The 23243-nt window shown below is 39.3% G+C and overlaps 1 protein-coding gene across 1 annotated transcript; it reads right to left on the bottom strand.

The window, feature by feature from the left end:
* Positions 1-1038: 1038 nt before the first annotated feature.
* LOC139469681 (protein Njmu-R1-like) lies at positions 1039-22763 on the bottom strand. Its single transcript, XM_071251922.1, has 12 exons — positions 22648-22763; positions 22001-22060; positions 20631-20756; positions 19930-20076; positions 17296-17353; positions 15728-15790; positions 12112-12231; positions 11785-11849; positions 10775-10947; positions 9702-9811; positions 2450-2520; positions 1039-2007 (listed from the first exon to the last, which is right to left on the bottom strand). Exons 1-12 carry the CDS (start codon positions 22761-22763, stop codon positions 1869-1871), a joined length of 1248 nt encoding a protein of 415 aa, XP_071108023.1. The 3' UTR covers positions 1039-1868.
* Between the last annotated feature and the right edge of the window lie 480 nt (positions 22764-23243).

Genomic DNA, 23243 nt, shown 5'->3' with positions numbered 1-23243 from the left:
GACAGTAGCTGATGTTTACTGCCGCTGTCAACACACGATCTGTGATGACAGTAGCTGATGTTTACTGTCGCTGTCAACACATGATCTGTGATGACAATGGCTGATGTTTACTGCCGCTGTCAACACACGATCTGTGATGACAGTGGCTGATGTTTACTGCCGCTGTCAACTTACGATCTGTGATGACAGTAGCTGATGTTTACTGCCGCTGTCAACTTACGATCTGTGATGACAGTAGCTGATGTTTACTGCCGCTGTCAACTTACGATCTGTGATGACAGTAGCTGATGTTTACTGCCGCTGTCAACACACGATCTGTGATGACAGTGGCTGATATTTTCTGCCGCTGTCAACACATGATCTGTGATGACAATGGCTGATGTTTACTCCCGTTGTTAACTCACGATCTGTGATGAAAGTGGCTGATATTTTCTGCCGCTGTCAACACAATGTCATGATCTGTGATGACAATGGCTGATGTTTACTCCCGCTGTTAACTCACAATCTGTGATGACAGTAGCTGATGTTTACTGCCGCTGTCAAAACACGATCGGTGATGACAGTAGCTGATGTTTACTGCCGCTGTCAACATACGATCTGTGATGACAGTGGCTGATGTTTACTGCTGCTGTCAACACACGATCTGTGATGACAGTAGCTGATGTTTACTGCCGCTGTCAACTTACGATCTGTGATGACAGTAGCTGATGTTTACTGCCGCTGTCAACTTACGATCTGTGATGACAGTAGCTGATGTTTACTGCCGCTGTCAACTTACGATCTGTGATGACAGTAGCTGATGTTTACTGCCGCTGTCAACACACGATCTGTGATGACAGTGGCTGATATTTTCTGCCGCTGTCAACACATGATCTGTGATGACAATGGCTGATGTTTACTCCCGTTGTTAACTCACGATCTGTGATGAAAGTGGCTGATATTTTCTGCCGCTGTCAACACAATGTCATGATCTGTGATGACAATGGCTGATGTTTACTCCCGCTGTTAACTCACAATCTGTGATGACAGTAGCTGATGTTTACTGCCGCTGTCAAAACACGATCGGTGATGACAGTAGCTGATGTTTACTGCCGCTGTCAACATACGATCTGTGATGACAGTGGCTGATGTTTACTGCTGCTGTCAACACACGATCTGTGATGACAGTAGCTGATGTTTACTGTCGCTGTCAACACACGATCTGTGATGACAGTGGCGGATGTTTACTGCCGCTGTCAACACACGGTCTGTGATGACAGTGGCTGATGTTTACTGCCGCTGTCAACACACGATCTGTGATGACAGTGGCTGATGTTTACTGCCGCTGTCAACACACGATCGGTGATGACAGTGGCTGATGTTTACTGCCGCTGTCAACAAAATTACAGCAATTTCACTGTGATCTGTTAATACCAGCTAACCAAACACAACCATTTCTGTAAGACCCCAAGTCATGACTTGCTTCAAGTTTAATTTGATGATACATGCTCTCTTATCTGGATATTGGTCATATACAGAGAAACCAGAGTAGTGCGGACCACTTTAATCTGGAAACTGTTTTCTGAACGACTACTGTTGGGTTGTAAAACAAGGGACATGAGTCCAAGATCTTGTTATCCAGAATTTTGTTAATCTGGATATTTCCCTTAGAAGGGTACGATCTGGTAAACAGGGTTTCACAGTATAAAAGATTTAACTCTTCAGTGAATTCAACAAGAACACAAAGTCATAAACTGACTCAGCAAAAGGATTACCAAGGTACTTGTATGTTCCTAGATGCACAGAAAACATGGTTACCGTTGATTGAGAAAGACCTGGCTACTTATGAATATCATGCTAGGGCTGAATCCTGTTGAAACAGACTAGATTCAGACCAGAGCCTGTCCTTTACTCTTGATGAAATCCTGTAGCACTGTGAGTACATTAAGAGTATCAGGGCTGGCGTCCAGGTGGACGTACCGGAGCAACAGGTCACCCGCCCCGCTCTTCTTTAGATAGATTAGAGATCTGTAATAAGAACAAGTCAAACTATAACTGGCACAAAAAACACCTCATTTGGACAATTTAGTATTAAGGTATTTAGTATATAAGTTTACTTATCCCGATTGAAACTCTACAAATTCCCTCTCTCTTCGATCACATAACACAGAACCAAAACCAAAACGTTCCTCTCTGCTTGGGTGTGTCTCCAGCAGATCACCAGAGTTACCTCCCTTAAACCCTCACTACCTCTCTTAGTTCAATGTTAAAGGATAACAAATCAGCTTTGCAAACAAGTGTTGTTGAAGCTCGATGAGAAGGAAAGTGAGGGTTCAAAGGGAGGTAATTGTATCAGTGATCTGGTAGAGAGGCACCTTTGGGTTTCCGTGTTAAGGGATCAAAGAAGGGGAATTTGCAGAGGATGTGTCAGGGTAACAAATAATTTATGACTGTCTGGGCAGCAACTCACCTGAACAAAGCATAATGGTCAGTTTCTGCCTGCCTCAAGAATCTCTTCAGTTTGTTCAAATTGTGAATGAACTGCAGCAAAAAACAACTGAGAATTATAAAACATAACAACACTTTACATGTACTTTAATACAAACCATATTGTATGACACCTTCATTGGGGCAATGGGGTAGCCTAGTGGTTAAAGCATTGGCACGTCACGCTGAAGACCCGGATTCGATTACCAACATGGTTACAATGTGTGAAGCCCATTTCTGGTGTCCCTCACCGTAATATTGCCGTAATATTGCTAAAAGCGGTGTGAAACCATACTCACTCACTCACAGGCGTATGAACGTCACTGTATATTCAGCCGACATGTAATCTGTATATGCTGTAGTAAGTACTGACTTCCTAGCATGGTTAGCAAGGAGCAGGTAATCAAAAATGTTTGTCAACATGTTTCTACAATGTTGATACAATAAACTACAGTTATAACAAACACAAAAGGACCACTTATTTTAGGACGTAATAACCCTAGTTCGTTATAAGTGTATATACAGCATATATGCAACAAGTAGCCGGGACTAGAAAATAAGTTTGTTATATTGGTCAGTTCGTTATAAGAGTGTTCATTATAAAGGTAGTTTACTGTATGTAGTTTTTGCATTCATCCCCGTATGGTACAATGTTTTGTTTTGTTTTGTTTTTTTGTTTTTTTTATTGTTCCTGGTAAAAGTACATCATGTTTAGATAAGAGTCCAGATACATGACCAGGGTTTTTTGAGAAAGTACATATCATTCACACACATCCATACACACATTCACACTCACTAGAAGCTTTAGTACTTATGAAGACAGAATGCAGGATATATATTTAGTTAAGTTTTGGAATGGCAAATGTTTATATTTTCAAAAGGTTTTCATAAGGAGCCCATTTCGTATGGAATTCAGTCTGTTTGGCTTTATTAAAGTGTCTATATTTTTCTATTTGGTAATAATATTTAACCTCATTTTGGAAATGTGTAATGGTTGGTTGGTTATTTTTCATTTTGCATCTATAAATGTGAAATTTGGCCAATAAGAGTATCAGATCAAAAATATCATCGGTGTGGAAATGTTTTGAAAAGCCAAAAATAATTAGGTCTGAAGTAAGATTTATCTTGCCAGTATGTGAACACTTGGATTCAATCCATTGTGAAAATTTTTTCCAGAAATTTTTGCTTACCCTACAGTCCCAAAACAGATGTTGGATAGATTCTGGCTCGGCATTACAGAAAGTACATAGACAGTTATCAACAATATGCATCTTGAGTAGATAAGTATTAACAGGTAGAATTCTATGGAGCAATCTAAGCTGAAACCATCTAAGTTTAGGGTCTGGAGTAGTTTTGTGTGCTCTGATAAATAAGCTAGGCCAGTTCATATCCATTAAAAGTTCCTCTTCCCACTTGTCAATAACTTTTAAGCTTTCATCGGTTTGACTTATTACATAGTAATATTTCTTTGAGCCTTTTTTACATGAAAAAAGATTGGCAATAGATATATTTGTATTGTTTGTTATTTCCAGATGCAGGTCTTTATTAATGCCTAATTGTATCATGTATGTATTTACTGATCTTGTAATACCATAAAATTCAAGAAAATTTATATTGAAGTATTTATTACAGAATTGTTGCAATGTCATAAAATTTCCATCATTGTTTAGCAAGCAATGTATGCTGTGTATATTATTGAGATGAAAGGTTTTGTTATCTAGTGATTTGCCATTTATAATAATATTTTTATTGTATAGCAGAGGTTCCCTTAGGAACTCTTCATAATTATTGGGTTTTATTTTATTGCTATATTTAGAAAAGCCAGTAAAACAATCTTTCCAGAATTGGTTTTTGTTTTTTTTAGCAAGCTTGAGTGGAAAATCACTTCCCATAAATAGTAGATCAGGAAATTCAGGAGTAGTATTAGTCATTAAAATTTTCCATTTCTTTTCCAGATTAACATTTAGTAACTTTTTTATCCAAATTATTTTCAGAGCGTCAACATATGCAAAAATATCTATCATACCAAGTCCTCCAAGGGAAATAGGTTTACAAGCAACTGTTCTCTTTATTTTGTCTGGTTTATTATCCCATAAAAACTTGAAAAGAACAGTATTTATCTTTCTAAGGAATTCATCTGGGGGACTAGGAAGGGTAAGGAAAAGGAAAAGGAAATTAAGTTTAGAAATGAGCATTGATTTTATAATTGCAATTTTGCCTAATGGGGTTATAATTCTTTTCATCCATCTTTTGATGGTTTGTTCAATTTCAAAGATTTTGCTTTCAAAGTTAAGTTTAATCATTTTATCTCGATTAGTAGAAAAAATTATGCCTAGAATTCTAAAGGTTTCAGGGTTCCATTCAAGGTTTAAGTCTTGTCTAAATTTGATATTACTATTCTTCTTGGAGCCTATCCAGATTATTTGAGTTTTATCAAAATTTATTCTTAGTCCAGAGATATTTGCAAAGATATCAAGAGTGTCTATGGTAGCCTCGAAGGATCTTTTAGAACCGTCCAAAAGAAATTCTATATCATCTGCATATTGCGCAATTAAATAATCTTTACCGTTTATAGTTAAGCCCTAAATACCTTTATTTTTTTAACAAGAATTGCGAGAATTTCTGCACAAAGCAGAAAAATATAAGGAGATAATGGATCCCCCTGCCTACAGCCACGGCCGACTGTTATCCAAGGTGACATATTTCCATTTATAATTAGGCTAGACCTGATATCTTTATAGAGTATAGATATCCATTTAGAAATACTTTCGCCAAATCCAAAATATTTCAGGGTTTTAAAGATGAAAGACCAGGAGACAGAGTCAAATGCTTTCTCAAAATCAACTAGAAGTAGCATACCCGGCATTTGTTTAGATTCTGTGTATAAGAGTAGATCCTATATCAGGCGGATGTTGTCTCCAATATATCTTCCAGACATGAAACCAGTTTGGTCTTCACTGATTATCTGAGGCAATACTTTTTTAAATCTATCTGCAATCACAGAAGATAAAAGTTTATATATGGAGTTTAACAGGGTGATCGGGCGCCAATTTTTTATGAATTGTCTCGGTTTATCTTATTTGGGGATACAGGTGATGATGCCTTGCTTCTGGGTGATTGACAAGTTTCCAGTTTCATAGCTATAATTAATTGTTCTAAGTATAAAGTCGCCCAGGTCGAGCCAAAACATTTTGAAAAATTCATATGAAAAACCATCTGACCCTGGACTTTTGTTATTCTTGGATCTTTTAAGAGCTGCTAGCAACTCATTCTTAGTAATACATCCTTCGATAAGATCAGATTCAGATGTTTTAAGTTTAGGAACCTCATAATCTAGAAGTAGATCATCAAGGTCTATATCGTTAATCGTGTGATCTCTAGAAGTATACAGGTTTTGATAGAAATTGGTTGCTTCATGTATAATATCCTTGGTGTCATTCAGTACAGTTCCATCTTTTGTTTCTATTTCTTTCATATTTTTGCTGATATAGTTTCTACTTTCCAAATTACAGAAATATTTACTTATAGTTTCACCTTCATCTATCCATCTTGCCTTTGATCTCACTAACATACCATCCAATCTTTTTTTTCGCAATTGTTGCAATTCAATCTTTTTAATTTCTAGATCATTAGCAGTATTTTCATCGTAATTTTTTTCTAGTACATCAATTTCTGCTGTTAAGTCATTTTCTTTTTTGGTCATTTGTTTTTTTATAAATGAAGAATAGGCTATTGATTTGCCCCTAATTTTCATGAGGAGAGTCTCCATAAAAAGGTGATCATCGATCTGGAATTACAGGTTATCATTAGGGACTTGGTCAATGGCATCCTGATTATAGACTGGTATAGCATATTCTTTCTTTACATCAGATATTACCTGTTTTATTTGTTCAACATACTTGTGGTCTTGTAGCAAGGAGTTGTTAAATTTCCAATAGGTTTTCCTTTTGGTGTCTCTTTAAATATTCATGGTAAAATTTATAAATGAATGGTCTGTTCTGTACCCTGGATTTATCTTGACATTGGTGACATTACTGCACAGATTTTCAGAAACAAGGAAAAAATCTAACCTGGCCTGTTTTATAGGATTCGAACGTCTCCATGTATATTGCCTTGAGTCTTGGTTATTATCTCGCCAAATGTCAATTAGGTTAAGTTCTCCTATCAGTTCTAAAAGCTGTTCTCTGGCCTTAGGGTTGTTAATATTTTTGTAATTGTTTGTATCTTTATCAGGGTCAAGCACCAGATTAAAGTCTCCACCTAATATGTAACTGCAATTTCCATATTCCTTTAATTTTGTCAATATCATCTTATAGAAATCAGGTGTGTCGGTGTTTGGGCCATAAATAGTTCCAACCGACATTCGATTACCATTCAAAGTTATGTCAATCAATAAAAAGTTGCCAGAGCCATCTTTAAATACGTGGTGAATCTTATACTCTACATTACAGTCTAATAACAGAGCTACACCTCTCGCTTGGCTAGAATGACAGTTAAGAATCACATCATAGCCCCACATGGATCTTACATATTCTTCTTCCCCAAATGTGAAATGTGTATCTTGCAAAAAATATAACGTGCATTTTTTGGAATGCAGAAAGTTGAATATGTCCCTTCTCTTATTTATATCCCCAAGCCCTCTACAGTTTAAAGATCCAAAACATAAATTATTAGCCATTTTCTAAAATCGAGTGAAAAAGATCTAAAGCTTCTAGCAGCATACATTCATACCTTTCGTACATCAAGCACACCTGGAAAATAAAATGAGACAAATTACACACAACCAGTAGGCGATGTTGTCCCTGCAAAACTGCCTTCGGTTTGTTTTTTTAAACACTAGATGAATACCAGCCAAGTCCAAGGCAAAAAAGAAAAAAGAAATAGAAATAAAAAGTCACTGTGAGGACACCGGAAGTAAACACATCCGAGGGATAGCTCCTTACAACGCTGAACACTCTGGACATCGCGTGTATAAACACTAGGAGCGAATCCTTCCAGTCAGCTGATAACGTGTAAAAGACAGAGCATAATTCACATTCACAATTTTTTCCACTGTCATTTAACAAAAATAAAGATACATGTTGATCATATAAGTTATTTATACCTCCATAGAGTCAGATCTTGACTTAGGTTTCCAGCATCCCTGCACTGGGCGACTGTAGCCACCGAAAAGCTAGCACGGTTTCAGAGTCTGACAATACATTAAAGAGGAAAGCGTTCTTCTAGCTCGATATTATGCCACCGAGAGTCCTTGTATGGTACAATGTTAGTAGTGAGGGATCTTACAAAGGTGTTTCTCTATTTGTGTTCATTCATCCCTGTATGGTACATTGTTGGTAGTGAGGGATCTTACAAAGGTGTTTCTCTATTTGTGTTCATTCATCCCCGTATGGTACATTGTTGGTAGTGAGGGATCTTACAAAGGTGTTTCTCTATTTGTGTTCATTCATCCCCGTATGGTACATTGTTGGTAGTGAGGGATCTTACAAAGGTGTTTCTCTATTTGTGTTCATTCATCCCCGTATGGTACATTGTTGGTAGTGAGGGATCTTACAAAGGTGTTTCTCTATTTGTGTTCATTCATCCCCGTATGGTACATTGTTGGTAGTGAGGGATCTTACAAAGGTGTTTCTCTATTTGTGTTCATTCATCCCCGTATGGTACATTGTTGGTAGTGAGGGATCTTACAAAGGTGTTTCTCTATTTGTGTTCATTCATCCCCGTATGGTACATTGTTGGTAGTGAGGGATCTTACAAAGGTGTTTCTCTATTTGTGTTCATTCATCCCCGTATGGTACAATGTTAGTAGTGAGGGATCTTACAAAGGTGTTTCTCTATTTGTGTTCATTCATCCCCGTATGGTACATTGTTGGTAGTGAGGGATCTTACAAAGGTGTTTCTCTATTAGTGTTCATTCATCCCCGTATGGTACAATGTTAGTAGTGAGGGATCGTACGAAGGTGTTTCTCTATTTGTGTTCATTCATCCCCGTATGGTACATTGTTGGTAGTGAGGGATCTTACAAAGGTGTTTCTCTATTTGTGTTCATTCATCCCCGTATGGTACATTGTTGGTAGTGAGGGATCTTACAAAGGTGTTTCTCTATTTGTGTTCATTCATCCCCGTATGGTACAATGTTAGTAGTGAGGGATCGTACGAAGGTGTTTCTCTATTTGTGTTCATTCATCCCTGTATGGTACATTGTTGGTAGTGAGGGATCTTACAAAGGTGTTTCTCTATTTGTGTTCATTCATCCCCGTATGGTACAATGTTAGTAGTGAGGGATCGTACGAAGGTGTTTCTCTATTTGTGTTGTGTTTCTATACCGCACTGCTCAATAGTTGAGCTATAACACACAGCCAGTAAGTATTGGAGTTTGGGCTGGACTACCTCCTGCTGATATCGCCCAAAGAAAAGTATTGTTTCGGGTCTTCGTGTTTGGCCTAAAATAACATGACTCGGACATATTGTTGGGTCAAACTCATTTGCATGATTCACCATCACTGCCATGAACGGTACCGGTCGTTGTCTCTGGTATGAGAATGCCCTGTCAGGCCACAAAGTTGCAATGGCGGATGACATTTCCACCAATATTATTTACCATAAGCAGTCGCCATTTGGCTACTACTAAAAATCAAGTTAGTTACAAAAATTAAAGAGCCCAACTTCAAGATAACAGTCAGTAATGTATAATACTGTTAAAGTGTATCTAATGTGCCTAACTGCAGCAATACCGATTCCTACAGATAGGTGTAACAAGCTTTGTTGTTGAGTACGTTGTCAGAACAAGATTGTCAATTAATTTTTAACCTCACAATTCCCTTCATGATTTTTAGATTTTCTGTGATGAAATCTTAGTTCAGTCAGTCAGTATTTATTAATGTATTGTATTTTTCACATAACTCCTTGAATTTCACATTGGCTCCCTGAAAACAATTGTTCGGAGCCGATGGCTTCTTTGGAAACACTTAAACTTTGAGACCTGCCTCTTAGCAGTGATAAGTTCAGTAGAGTGATGTTTAAACAGCAACTGACAAAACCAAAGACCTCCTAATCCTTCCACCCCCTCACCCTGTCCACCACACAACCTGCACAGGTCACAGATCCAACTGTGTCGCCTCCTACAACATGCAAGAGTGTTGGGAACCTACTCCCACCCGGGTCCCCATGGGGCTGCTGAGAACAGGAAGCAGGTGAGGGAACATGGTGGATAAACGCGTGTATCTCCCACTCACCGCCAGTTTCACGGACTCCAGGGTTTCTTTGATCTTCGTCACGTTCTTGGGGTCTCCGGACATCAGGTGCTCTGTTGCCATCTTGCAGAACTGACAGGTTGACGAGAAATCTGAAGAGGTTTAGTTATTATTTTTAGAATAAGACCTTATAAACATGTATCATTTAACTGTTTAATCAAGAAATATGTTTGCCATACCCCGGAAGCTCAAGAATATATCAGACATAATTTCAGGGAAACGATAAAAGTTATGTCTCATCACAATAGTCTTGTATGTATGGGGTAACCCTTCAGGGTATAATCTAAGGGACAGACAGTGAGGTCGGCCAATACCCTACACCAATGTTCTTTGTGAGTATTTTGTAGGATCTCCTGTCAGCAATGGGTGTCAACAGAATCTGCCCTGCAATATATAACAGTCCAGTGCCTGTATACATGACATTCATACATACATTGGAAGAAATACCCTTATATATGTGCATAGAAGCTCCATCACAAGAGGGGTGGTCGGGTAGCCTAGTGGTTAAAGCATTCGTGGTCACACAGAAGACCCGGGTTCGATTCCCAACATGGGTACAATGTGTGAAGCCCATTTCTGGTGTCCCCCACAGTGATATTGCTAAAATATTGCTAAAAGCAGCGTAAAACCATACTCACTCACTCCTTCACAAGAGTTTCTAAACATGGGAAATATCAACTTAGCCTTTGGTGAGTCAAGTACCGACAATATACATGTTATTGCCATACCAGTGTAACAGGAATATGCCAAATAGATGTTGAGATGTGTGTGAGTGAGTATGGTTTTACGCTGCTTTTAGCAATATTCCAGCAATATCACGGCAGGGGACACCAGAAATGGGCTTCACACATTTTACCCATGTCGGGAATCGAACCCGGGTCTTCGGCGTGACGAGCAAACGCTTTAACCACAAGGCTAACCAACTGCCCAGAGATGCTTGTGACACGGAGTAGCTGTTATATTCTGTTCCTCACACTGTTGAGGGTGAACTAAAAAGACAAATACCCAACACAGTTTGGCCTGATTAGATTTCCTGTAAGAAAAGCTCCTCTTACTATCAACTTCAAACATGAAGGTGTTGTCCTTAGCTGTGAGTACTGCCGTGACGGACTGAAGTGAGGTGATGGTGGTGTCGAGGTTCAGGAGGAGATCCCCATCACTTTTCCCCGGGGTCTCCTCCGCCTGAAGCTGCTGGACGAGAGACGACAAGCTGCAGCACTTCACAAACCTGCAGAGGAAGGTAGTGTAGGTTCCAACACTTATAATGATCACTGGACATCTTTGTCAATAGTGAAATACACGACATTCAGTTTCAATTTCAGTTTCATGTTGTTTAACGCCGCACCCAGCAATATTCCAGCTATATCACGGCAGTCTGTAAATATTCGAGTCTGGAACAGACAATCCAGTGATTGACATCATCAGCATCAATCCACGCAATAGGGATACGATGACATGCATTAGCCAAGTCAGCGAGCCTGACCATCCGATCCCGTTAGTCGCCTCTTAAAACAAGCATAGTCACCTATTACTGCAAGCATGGGTTGCTGAAGACCTATTCTACCCCGGATCTTCATGGGTCCATGTGAAAATGCTGGACCAGGGGTAAGAAATAAAGCACCATTGCACCCATACTGCTCATTAGTAGGGCTATTATTTTTTCAGATGTCAATGACCCACGGCTCTTGAACAGTCTGAAGCACTGTACCGCCTTTACATGTTAGTAAATCTCTTGGAGTTCTGACAATGGAGTTCATAGTTAATACCTGTGGTTGTTGCAACTTACTTACCTTACAAATACAGAATCAACATGTTGGTTCATGTGTTGTTTAACGCTGCACTCAGCAATATTCCAGCTATATGACGGCGGTCTGTAAATAATCGAGTCTGGACCAGACAATCCACTGATTGATATCATGAGCATCTATCCACGCAATTTGGATCGATGACATGCATCAACCAAGTCAGCGAGTCTGACCACCCGATCCCGTTAGTCGCCTTTTACGACAAATCAGCATGTACTAATATTCATCTGTATATAGGAACCAAGTATCGCAGAACCCACTTGTTGATATCTGCCTCCTCTTGCTGGGTGAAGCCCTTCATCTGTAGCTGTGCATCCAACAGAGCCTGCAACATCACACATGAACAGTCGCCGCAAGTTTCTTTGAGAGGCATTTAAAAGTTGGAGTACCAAGTAAGGATAAGAATTATGGATGAACAACTTCATTATTACAATTAGGACCATGTTTTAACATTCTTTGGTGTGACACAGACGGGTATCAAAGCACAGACCTTCTGCTCTCCAGGAAGACACTCTATCAACTGGACCACAGAGGCAGTCGATAAGAATAGATATGGTGATTAAGATTTTGCCATCATTGAAACTTACCGCATATATAAGGTAGTGAACGTTTGATCCGAGTTTGGCCACACATCGAGCCAGGTATTCCAACACCACCTCATACCAGCGCTCCAAGTAGTCCTTGACAGCGCCATCTATCTGACTCAGCTACACAACAACAAGGGCATGGAAACACGGGTCTCAGAAACGCTTAGAAGATAACAACCATTTACAAGCAGAATCACCTCTTACACACATCAAACACTTACTCTATGTGGGGATAAATTTAAACAAAATTGATTGACTATCACCTTCTATAAGTAATAATGTGCAGGTGAATTAGGTAATTCTGAAATATTACAGATAACCCTGTGGTTGATAGTGTGAGCATCGATCCACTGTTCAGGTACAATCACACACTCAACAGGTAACAGTTAGGAGTGAGTGGGTAAAGCTTAACGCTGCTTTGAATAGTATTTCACATATATCACAGCATGTCAGCTTGATGTGGGAGAAAACCCTGAAGAGATCCAGGTCCATGAATACGGGTATGGTGCTAACAAACCTAGAAACATAAACAGGCGAAACCAGGATTTAAGCCCACGATCATAGGCTCCTGGCATGCATAAGGGATGTAACTCGAGGTGCTTTAGATGACTGGGGCACCTGTACCCTTCAATAGATAACATGAATGAATAAATGAGTTTGATTTTACCCTGCTTTTAGCAATATTCCAGCAATATCAGGGGGGGGCATAAGAAATGGGCTTCACACATTGTACCCATGTGAGGAATCGAACCCAGGTCTTCAGCGTGATGAGCGAATGCTTTAACCACTAGGCTATCCGACTGCCCCTCAAAAGGTGACAACTGAGATATGTTTTTCAAGGTGGTTAGTCATCCATGCAATCAAATGCCAACATGTGCATCTTTGTTGTTTAACGCCACACTCAGCAGTATTCTAGCTATATGAGAGTGGCCTGTAAACAATCACATCATGACCAGGCAATCCAGTGACTGATATTATGAGCAACAATCCATGCCGGGGTATGATGACACGTCACCAATCAAGTCACCGAGCCTGACCACCCTGAATACCCACGGGTACTCAACAGCACAAATAGGAGTTTTGTAATAAGAACCCACTAAATTATCTTCAACCTTCCTCAATTGTTTCAATTGGGTGCATCACAAGCATTGTAACATATTTTAAACCTGTCTTTAACGTTCAAACTAAACAAAATAAGAGTGTTGAATGAAAAGGATTCTTTCACCAATACATGAAAACATCCCAGGCGAGTTGAAGATCCCGACACCGCCATAAGGGGGGAGAAGCTCAACACAAGGGCAAATAAAACAAAACTGGAGATATACATAGATTAGAAATAAATGGGTAGAGAAGACCGCTATTTTGAAATGTTAACCCTATCACAACCTTTCAATTTATATGTCTACCATGTTCATGATGTTAATAAGTTTGGTTTAATGCCACTTTGAACAGTATTTCGGTCAGCACACCCACTTCATGTGGGAGAAAAGACTGAAGCTGTGCAGGTCTGAGTTTTTTATAACTGGGGTGAAACCCATGAGCACGGTTATGGTACTGACAAACCTGGAAACCAAATCAGAGTGAATTTGGGATTCGAACCCACGATTATAGGTTCCAGGCATGACCAAGGGACACAACTCTACACAGTGAATAAAGGTGCCATAGACGACTTGGCCACCCTTGTCCTCAGTGATAGTAAATAGTAACAAGATTGACACGAGTATGCTTTGGTTGTAAATATAAAAAATATTTCATTCCTTAAAAAGAAAATATTTTCAATTTGAAATGCCTTTTTACATGCCATGCAGTAAATCATCAGTACAGCGATCTCATCACATTCATTAGCAAAGAAACTACAACTAACAACCAAACTGAAGTTCCTTCAAGAATCAATGCTCTCCATTGTCTCAGTGCAAACACTTGTGATTCATGCTAGGCATGCACATTTCATTGACAAATGGGATACAAATTCTCAAAGATGTGAGTATGGTTCTACGCCACGTTTTGGAAAATTCCAGCAATATCAGGGCTGCGGACACCAGTATGGACTTCACACCTTGTATCCATGTGGGGAATCGAACCAGGGTCTTTGGCATACCTAGGCGAACACCACTAGGCTACTGCACCACCCGTTAAGATGTGAATGAACATGTTGATATGAATGTTCAAACCTCATTTTCAAAAGAGTCTACTTGCACAAAGCAATCTTAGCACTAGGACTATTGTTACTAACATACTTGAAAACAGACTTTCAACAAGTGTAGCATAAACATTGCTGTTACAGACATTGTCCCCCCCCCCCCCCCCCCCATCTAAAAAGGAAACACATCAGTTCAATGGCATGTGTGTGAATTTCAAATTGTGAAATGTGTCTGTTACTTGTAGTACTTATACTAGGTGCCGTTGTACAGAGCGAATTTAGTGCTAAGGTGATCGTAACTCCCATAGACTTACGACAGTTTCAGCACGAAGGTTGTTTTGTGCAACGGCACCTAGGTGTATAGGAAACAAGATTGAGACCTGGTAAAAACAAGACATTTCATTTGAAATTCCAAATACTGGGAAACCTAACCACTAGTAACCATGGTAACAGAAATGTGACTCCTAAAATGTCTACACTAATATATTCAAACACAAGTATCTGTATCCTTACAGTGCCAGAGGTTTACTCTGTATTAACACATGGAACCTCACTTCGGCGTTAGAAATTGGCACTAGTCCTGTAGTCCTTACCAAACTACCCAATAGTAAAGGTATCCTAAGGACTTAGAAATTGGCCCATTTTAAGGGTTTTGCCATATGGTATCATTATAAGGACTAGTGGGAAAAAAATGTTTGTTTTTAACCCTGCACTTGACTTTGAATTTTATAAATCCCTGTACACTACAAGAGCGACATATCTTTCATCCTATTTGATCTCAAACAAGCCCCTTGTTGCAGAAAGCATTGTGCTGATACGTTCTTACCTTCATAAATATCTTGACAATGTCTTTTTTTATCTTTCAATGAAATGGTTTCCATAGAGACAGGTGATCAATGTATTGTAAATAAACTCATGTAGCTGTAAGACCATGAGATCCGACGTTGTGTAGACATAGCACATGATAGCATGCTTGTTTCATCAAGCAAATCAAGCTACAATCAAAGTCAGTACACATGTCAGTTTCCACAGCCATGATAGCAAATCAAATTTACTTTCTTGTGATGCGGTACATCTTTAAACCACAGTGCTTGTAACCACAGTAAAAGGGAATACTAACATGGGTTTGATACTGCTTTCAAAATTGATCAGCAAGGGAAAAAAAGAATCCTCTGAGAGAATTTTATAATGTTATAATGTTACTGCCTACAACATACACAAGAGGGGGGGGATAGGACCCCCTCGACCCCATCTCTGATCCGCCTATGTTAGTAGATCCAAAATATTACGTGGCACATACAGGGTAGGTCCAACACTGATTTACTCCCCAACCCTTCCCTGAACACAAAGCCATCTTTCTACAACAGGGGGCATTGCCTAGATCCTCCTACCATGTTAAAACAATGTCCCACTGTGGGAGTACAGTAACACACTGAGGCACGTGTGTGTGTGTGTGTGGTTGTGTGCATGGTTTACCTGCCCGTGTGGTGCGGAGTCGGAGTTGGCGGACGTGGATGAAGTCTGTCTAATGGCTGCAGGCTGAAGGAGACAAAGCATGCAGGACACTGAAGGAGGAGGATGTGGAGGGTGGTGGACAGTCCCCTGGACATGTGCTCACACACTCACAGTCTGTCTCAGTCCCTCAACCATATCATTTTCCCTTTCCGCCCGAGCCTTACTGCAATGCTTTAGCCCTAAATCAAGCAAGTCTAGATTTTCCACAGATTCTCCCATCTCACTGGGGCTCCTTTTTAATTAAAATATAGTTGCTAGTTTCAATCAAAGTTATATATTTTAAGAGACTAAGCATTAGTCTACAGCAGTCAGTGTGAATGTCCTTGCTTTTAACTGACTTGGCTCTTCTTCTGTTACCTTTTATCCATACGAGTGAGTGATTGAGGTTTTACCCTGCCTTAGCAATATTAAAGCAATATCACGGGTACCACCAGAAATGGGCTTCATAAATTGTGCCCATGTTCCGGAATCGAACGCAGGTGTTCGGCGTGACAAGCGAACACTAGGCTACCTGACTGCCCCCTTATCTTTTCAAAACTTTATAATCTGTTTTCTCAAATATATTGGATGCAACATACACTTCTATTCAAATTTCAACAAGAGACATATTTCTTAATTCAAAATTCAAAAACTCTAATCCAAATTGTGTCTTTTTGTCTCTGGTGCAAATGCGAATAGTGAGGGAAGAACTTGTGACATGCAGAGTGGTAAAAATAAATGATTGTGCAGCATCAACCCAAGACTGTGCCAAAAATGATCTGTAAACGCGTGGTGTGGTGTGTTCTGTCACCAAGGCACTAAACTTAAGTCATACGACCCACCACTCCTCCATAGCAAAACTTGGCAAAGGAAAAGTGCAAAACTGGTTAGACAGTACCATAATGACCACCTCATATCTGTTATTAGTAGACACAATCTGCTAAACTAGCAATCTCACATCAAATCAAATAAAACTCTGCATGGAAGCAAAATAATGTCACTGCAAGAAAGAACGTTTGTTAATACAATCCTGTTTAATATAACACGTTACAATTGATGTGATATAAAATAGACATTAAATCTACATTGGAAACTAGAAATTAGATCATGCATCTACAAAAATTCAGTCTAAAACAAGGGTTATATCTCCATGCAGTTAAATTAAGCAGATCTGATGCAGTTAAGAAAATCATTGATTTATTAAAATATTAAATTGTTTTACCTATTTTTACCCAAAAGAAACTTGCTTCCAGAGACAAAGTAAGGGTTCTATTTAGCCTCAATATCTTCAAAATCTTTACTCAATTGAAGCATGCTTATAGTTTTATTAAAAAGTTAATCACTGTTGCTCACAAGCAAAACCTTTAATGTAATGCAACACTGTTATCATAAATTACCTTCTCAAAGTCATTTTGATCCAAACCAGATTCTAAAATAAGCCTTGGCAGCATCACAAGATCATCTCTTGCAGACAGAGATCATTTCACGTAATCCTGATAATGAAAACGTCACACCAGCATTGAAAACACACCACTACTGCTTTCACGTACCTCAGCATCCAGGAGCTTGACAATGCCAGTTGTGTACTGGTCCAACTCAGGGCGAAATGTGACCCAGTCAGGAAAATATACAAGCAATGCTGTCAGAGTGGTAATAACCTTCCAGAGAATTCACGTTTAGTATAGTATTCAGCCATGTCATTACAAGATAAAAGACAAGCTTCACTGAATAACACATGTTTATATGGCTGGACCCTTCCATAAGTTTAAGAAAAATGATGAATAAAATAAAATAATTTGGCTCTTTTCTACCATGTCTGCTCACTACTGAATACAAAGTACAAAGACGTTTGTTTATTGATGCCAGAATTTGAAAGAATCGTCAAAAACCAGGAACAAATTGTTGTAATGCCGGACGCCTGATAACAGATAGATGAACTTGACAAATTCCAAGGCATGTGCAAAATATGGGGTGTCTTAAGGGTCATAATTGTACATAACTTGTTACAATAAGGTACTGTCTGGGATGGGTTGATCATGTTTTTAAGTTTGTTGTTTAACCATGTTGACACCACACTCAACAATATACCAGCTGTATGATAGCAGCTTGTAAATAGTGGAGTCTGGGCTATACAAATCAGACTTAATCAGTGATTGGTTTTATAAGTAGCAATCCATGCCGTTGGGAGTACAATAACATGCCCTCCAAACAAGTCACCTAGCCAGACCACCTGACCCACTAAGTCATCTCTGATGACCAACATAGGTAGTGGGGACCCAGAACCCAGATCTCTGATGACCAACATAGGTAGTGGGGACCCAGAACCCAGAATCTCTGATGACCAACATAGGTAGTGGGGACCCAGAACCCAGAATCTCTGATGACCAACATAGGTAGTGGGGACCCAGAACCCAGATCTCTGATGACCAACATAGGTAGTGGGGACCCAGAACCCAGAATCTCTGATGACCAACATAGGTAGTGGGGACCCAGAACCCAGAATCTCTGATGACCAACATAGGTAGTGGGGACCCAGAACCCAGATCTCTGATGACCAACATAGGTAGTGGGGACCCAGAACCCAGAATCTCTGATGACCAACATAGGTAGTGGGGACCCAGAACCCAGAATCTCTGATGACCAACATAGGTAGTGGGGACCCAGAACCCAGATCTCTGATGACCAACATAGGTAGTGGGGACCCAGAACCCAGAATCTCTGATGACCAACATAGGTAGTGGGGACCCAGAACCCAGAATCTCTGATGACCAACATAGGTAGTGGGGACCCAGAACCCAGAATCTCTGATGACCAACATAGGTAGTGGGGACCCAGAACCCAGAATCTCTGATGACCAACATAGGTAGTCGGGACCCAGAACCCAGAATCTCTGATGACCAACATAGGTAGTGGGGACCCAGAACTCAGAATCTCTACATGGCCTTGTTTTCAAGAACACAGACCGGTTACCAATGATTACCAGGCCCTCCTATCTATTGGATTGAAAAGAAGCATTATCGGAATTAATGTAATCAATACCGTGTGTACAGCTACCAAGTGCAAAGGAAGTTTCAAGTGCGATACAAATGCAGTAACTATTGTCGAAACAACGGTTCTCATTGGAATCACCGCACAGCCTCTTTTGGAACAGACAGCACCAGCAACCAAATACATTCTGTCATATTCATTAAATTCTGCATTTCGACGAACTACAACAACACTTCCTGTAGCCACAGCGCATGAAACTTGGCTGGCAGTGGCGGAGAAGAGAAACGGGAAAGTGACTTAATCAACGCTTGTTTCCAGATAATGTAATTCTTATTAAGAAGTAATGCACATTGAAAGTAAATTATAATTCCTCTTCGATACAGATTATTCATTTTCATAAAAAATGTATTTTGTATGCATTATCGATGTATTTTGATGGGAGTCTAAAGGAAAGCTTATCAGTCATAGAGCTAGATAAATTTCACTCATAATTTCATTCACTGTTAGCGGCTAAGAGCTAGATCTAGTATTTGCCCAATAACTGTTGACATAACAGGGCTAATATAACACTGTCAGTCAATATCAAAAGTAGGGAATTTGTCTGGCTGAGTGGCTCTTATACAATATAATATTAATTTTTATATGTATTTTATTAACATATACCATTACCCAATCCAGATGTGTGTGTTTTGGCTACCACACAGTTACTAAGATAGCTGGGATCTGATGGGCGAGATGTCAGACTTCTTCAGCATGTTCGGGGACCTTAGCTGACTACTGCCCATTTATTATGAAATAACTGATACCAGAATAAATTGCTCCTACTTTAGATAAGAAATTCTGATGCATGTGAATACTAGCTGCTCAATGACATGGATTTTATGTTTTATAGTCAAGACTTTGTGTCTGACTAACCGAAAGAAATTTCTTTGCTTATTGCTTATTTGTTTATTGCCGACATTTCTTCCTTTTTCTCGAGTTTCCGTTAGCAGTTGTGCATGTATTCCGCTAACAACCGCTGTCAAATCTGATAGTGTTTCTTTTCGTTTGCATAAGAAATGCATTCGGTTCCAATATGGAAGCTATGCTACCAATACACCTTCATTTTTAACCCATTCAACGCTCTTTATTCAAACAGATATGAGGGCCTTTTGCAAACTAAGAAGGAACATATCACTGGAAATGAAAAAGGATATAAATCCAGGGAACTGTCGAGAAAGGAAATGAAGCAGATGACGTATTGTGTTCCTGGTAGAGTTGTCTCCTCTTTCAGCACCTCAGCTGTGCCACCATTCAGCACGCAGTAGTAGCACACTGCCGAGTTGCTCAGCTCGTCACTTGTACTGAAGCACAAAATTTCAAGCAATGACTCACAAGTGAGTGAGTATGGTTTTAAGCCGCTTTTAGCAATATTCCAGCAATATCACGGCGGGGGAAACCAGAAATGGACTTCACACATTGTACCAATGTTGGGAATCGAACACGGGTCTATGGCATGATGAGCGAACGCTTTAACCACTAGGCTACCCGACCGCCCCACAATGACTCACAAAGATTGAACATACGGAAACATTATATTATTGAGACAGAAATATTTTGTGAAAATGCATTGTTGCAACTTGTTTTAACAAATTGTGAGTAATGGCAATTTTACATTTGATAAATAGATATATAAACTCATTGCCTGGTGCCATCAGATTTTTCCTCTGAGTAGCACCTCTGTCAAAAAAGATCTGACAAACCCTCTTCAGGACTAAGGTCTTGTAAGATAATTGGGAACATAATGTATCAGAAGGGTCAATATTCCAGTTCTGTTACCATGGCCATAGTACTAGCCAGCCTCAAGAAGAGGTTAATATAAACTGACATTTTCCTGAAATGAACAAGGTCTATTAACCTTAAACCAACAGACAGGAAGTTGCCTTCATTTGGATTGTTGGGTATTTTTGAAAGTCTCTGAGACAGGGATTTCCTCAGGTCAGTCTCGGCTGCTGCAGAAAGGTTGGTTGCTGCCACTGTCAGACTGTAAATAGAAACAGAGTCATCAGAACATTTATCTCTTGCTGTGTTCGAAATTAAGCATGAAACCCTGGGGGTCCTTCTCAGAACTTAAATGTTAAAACATTAAAGAGTAAGGAGTACCTAGATGAAAAGTAACACCAATTTTAGCCTCTAGCACCCCATTAATTTGAACACTGCCAGCTATGTTCCTGATGTCCACAGTTCGTTTAAAAAATATCCATTGAAGAAGATAACAATGAGCAATAAATCAATGTATTATCAGGTAAACCTTTGAAGTATGTTGTTTTTATATAGTAACTTCATAGAAGTATTCCATCTGTTTTAGTAAACCTACATATATAAACACTAACTTCATAAACACTAACTTTTGACAAGTCAACTGTGCAAGATTACAGAAATTAATTAATCAATGTATTATCAGTTAATCCTTTGATCAATGTATTTTAAACTCAACTGACAATTCGAATATGCTGCGCTGCCACGTGCATATTACATAACATGTAGTACATTCACCACATCAGACCTGGATTTACAATGGTATAACCCAAAATGCCAAATGAGGACCACTGATTGCTACAAATCCTTTGACACACACAGAGGCAGGGGTGAACGTTACTGAATTATTTTACATATGCTCTGTCAGTCATTAACTGAGCATCAAGTGAATGATGACAAATGCATAGATGTAAGGTTTATAAAATGAAACATGCAACACAAGAAGGCAGTAGTAATTGTTGTATTATATACAATATGCTTGAAAATTAAGGGTCACTACTGTTTAGAGGATATAAACTGAACTTCAGTGTTGCAAAAATAATATATACCCGTATTTGCTGTATACTAAACTACGTAATTGTACATACACATTTCCACACGCAGTTGAATTTGCAAGGTTTTAGTAAGCATTATCCAATCAAATGTGAGGATTCAAGTGGATTCCTCCTCTCTGTCAACAAGGTCCCCCAATTACCCCCTTGCTGTTCCGAAGCCCAGTTTGTTTTGACAATGACACAAACTGGCATCTGGTGATGACGAGGGATAATCAAAACAAGGATTCAAGGGGATTCCCTCTCGCTGTCAAACAAGGTCCCCCAATTGCCCCCTCGCTGCTCCAAAGCCTGGTTGTTGGTTTGCTGATGCAAATTGGCATATGGTGATTATGAAGGATAATGAAAACAGCGCCAGCAAGAAGACTGAGATTGGAGTGTTGTTTCCCTTTAAGAGTAATTCAACACAATTACAGACCTGAGATTTCCATCTTCTGAGTGGCTCAAGCTGTCTGCATCCTCTCCAGTGGCACGAGACCTGAATAAATACAAAAAAATGCTTAAGTAAGTTTCTAACAAAAATATTGAGAGTGAGACAGTCTTAGTAAACGTGATCAAAACTGTCATCATTGTTTCATTCAAAAATGTAGTGGGTTACATCTGTTTGTTTGTCGCCATACCCTCATACTCAAGAGAATCAAGTAAAAAAATATATCCAACTCAAGTCTACATGGTCTAGAAAGACGTCTCTGTTCGGAATTTTGAATTTGGAAGAAATGGAATAGGCCTACATGACACTTGTTTTATGAAGTTATTCATAAAAAAAACAGTCATGTTTTCACATCTAGAATGATTTGGCACGTCTAGATTGTCTCAGCTCTGAAAATAAACATTGCTGTGGTCTCCATTTGGATATTACTATAGATTCTGAACTACATATTTTTAAGTAAGACATCTAGGCATATTTTGAATCTAAATGTAGTCCACATTTCTGTAAATGAAACATAGAAACATTCGTGAATATGAAGCAATCTCATTATTGGGCAAGTCAGCTGCAAGTGGGACTGACTCCAGTCGCCAGAGTCAGATAAGCAGCCTCACGTTTCAATTTATCAAAACTGTTACCTCTTTGGACAAAATATATATAATGCGTAGAAACGAGAATCTTCAAATGCTTTCTTTTCTGGTCCTTGTTCACTTTGACTGCTCTGAATAGATCCCGTATCGCTTTCATCCGCCATGTTTATATATCTTGCAACTCAGATTATATCGCTAAATTCCGATTCACGATCCATACAACGTGTAGTGTCGAGTAATATAGGTTACATGAGTATGTTCTGATAGTTGAATGACCCCTTCCGGTATTTCTATTTCCGGTAACTGCACGTGCGCGTCAAATGTAAACAACTTCTGTAGCAGACGCTCTTTTGATCAGTCACGTAAGTGTTTCAAACAAAATAGAAGAACTGCCTTACACCTCATCAGTACCGTGATGACATGTAGGCATAATACCATTGATAGTTGCATTCTAACACTACATGTTCATATTGAGAACAATTTTATTTTATTTCTGCATAGACAAGTTAGGCCTACATATCCTATCTGTGCCGATAGTTCTAGGGTAATATTGGTAATGGCCGTTTTAGTGTCAACAGACACGAACTGCTTTTCGAAGTATAGTCTGGTAATTAATATAGACTGTGAAAACGAACTAACCATTT

This window comes from Haliotis cracherodii, unplaced genomic scaffold (genome assembly GCF_022045235.1).
Source record: "Haliotis cracherodii isolate W230 unplaced genomic scaffold, xgHalCrac1.p SCAF_2, whole genome shotgun sequence".
Classification (NCBI taxonomy): domain Eukaryota; kingdom Metazoa; phylum Mollusca; class Gastropoda; order Lepetellida; family Haliotidae; genus Haliotis; species Haliotis cracherodii.
Note: the sequence above shows the minus strand (reverse complement) of the source record. Positions and strands in the feature narration are given on the sequence as shown.

What these genes read in the sequence shown, in the direction of transcription:
- LOC139469681 (XM_071251922.1), bottom strand. Translation starts at nt 22,763, where the DNA reads ATGGCGGATGAAAGCGATACGGGATCTATTCAGAGCAGTCAAAGTGAA. An exon ending in GAGGAGGCAGATATCAACAA is followed by an intron (nt 10,948 to 11,784) that starts GTGGGTTCTGCG and finishes CTTCCTCTGCAG; the next exon opens with GTTTGTGAAGTGCTGCAGCT. An exon ending in GACCATTATGCTTTGTTCAG is followed by an intron (nt 2,008 to 2,449) that starts GTGAGTTGCTGC and finishes TTCTTATTACAG; the next exon opens with ATCTCTAATCTATCTAAAGA.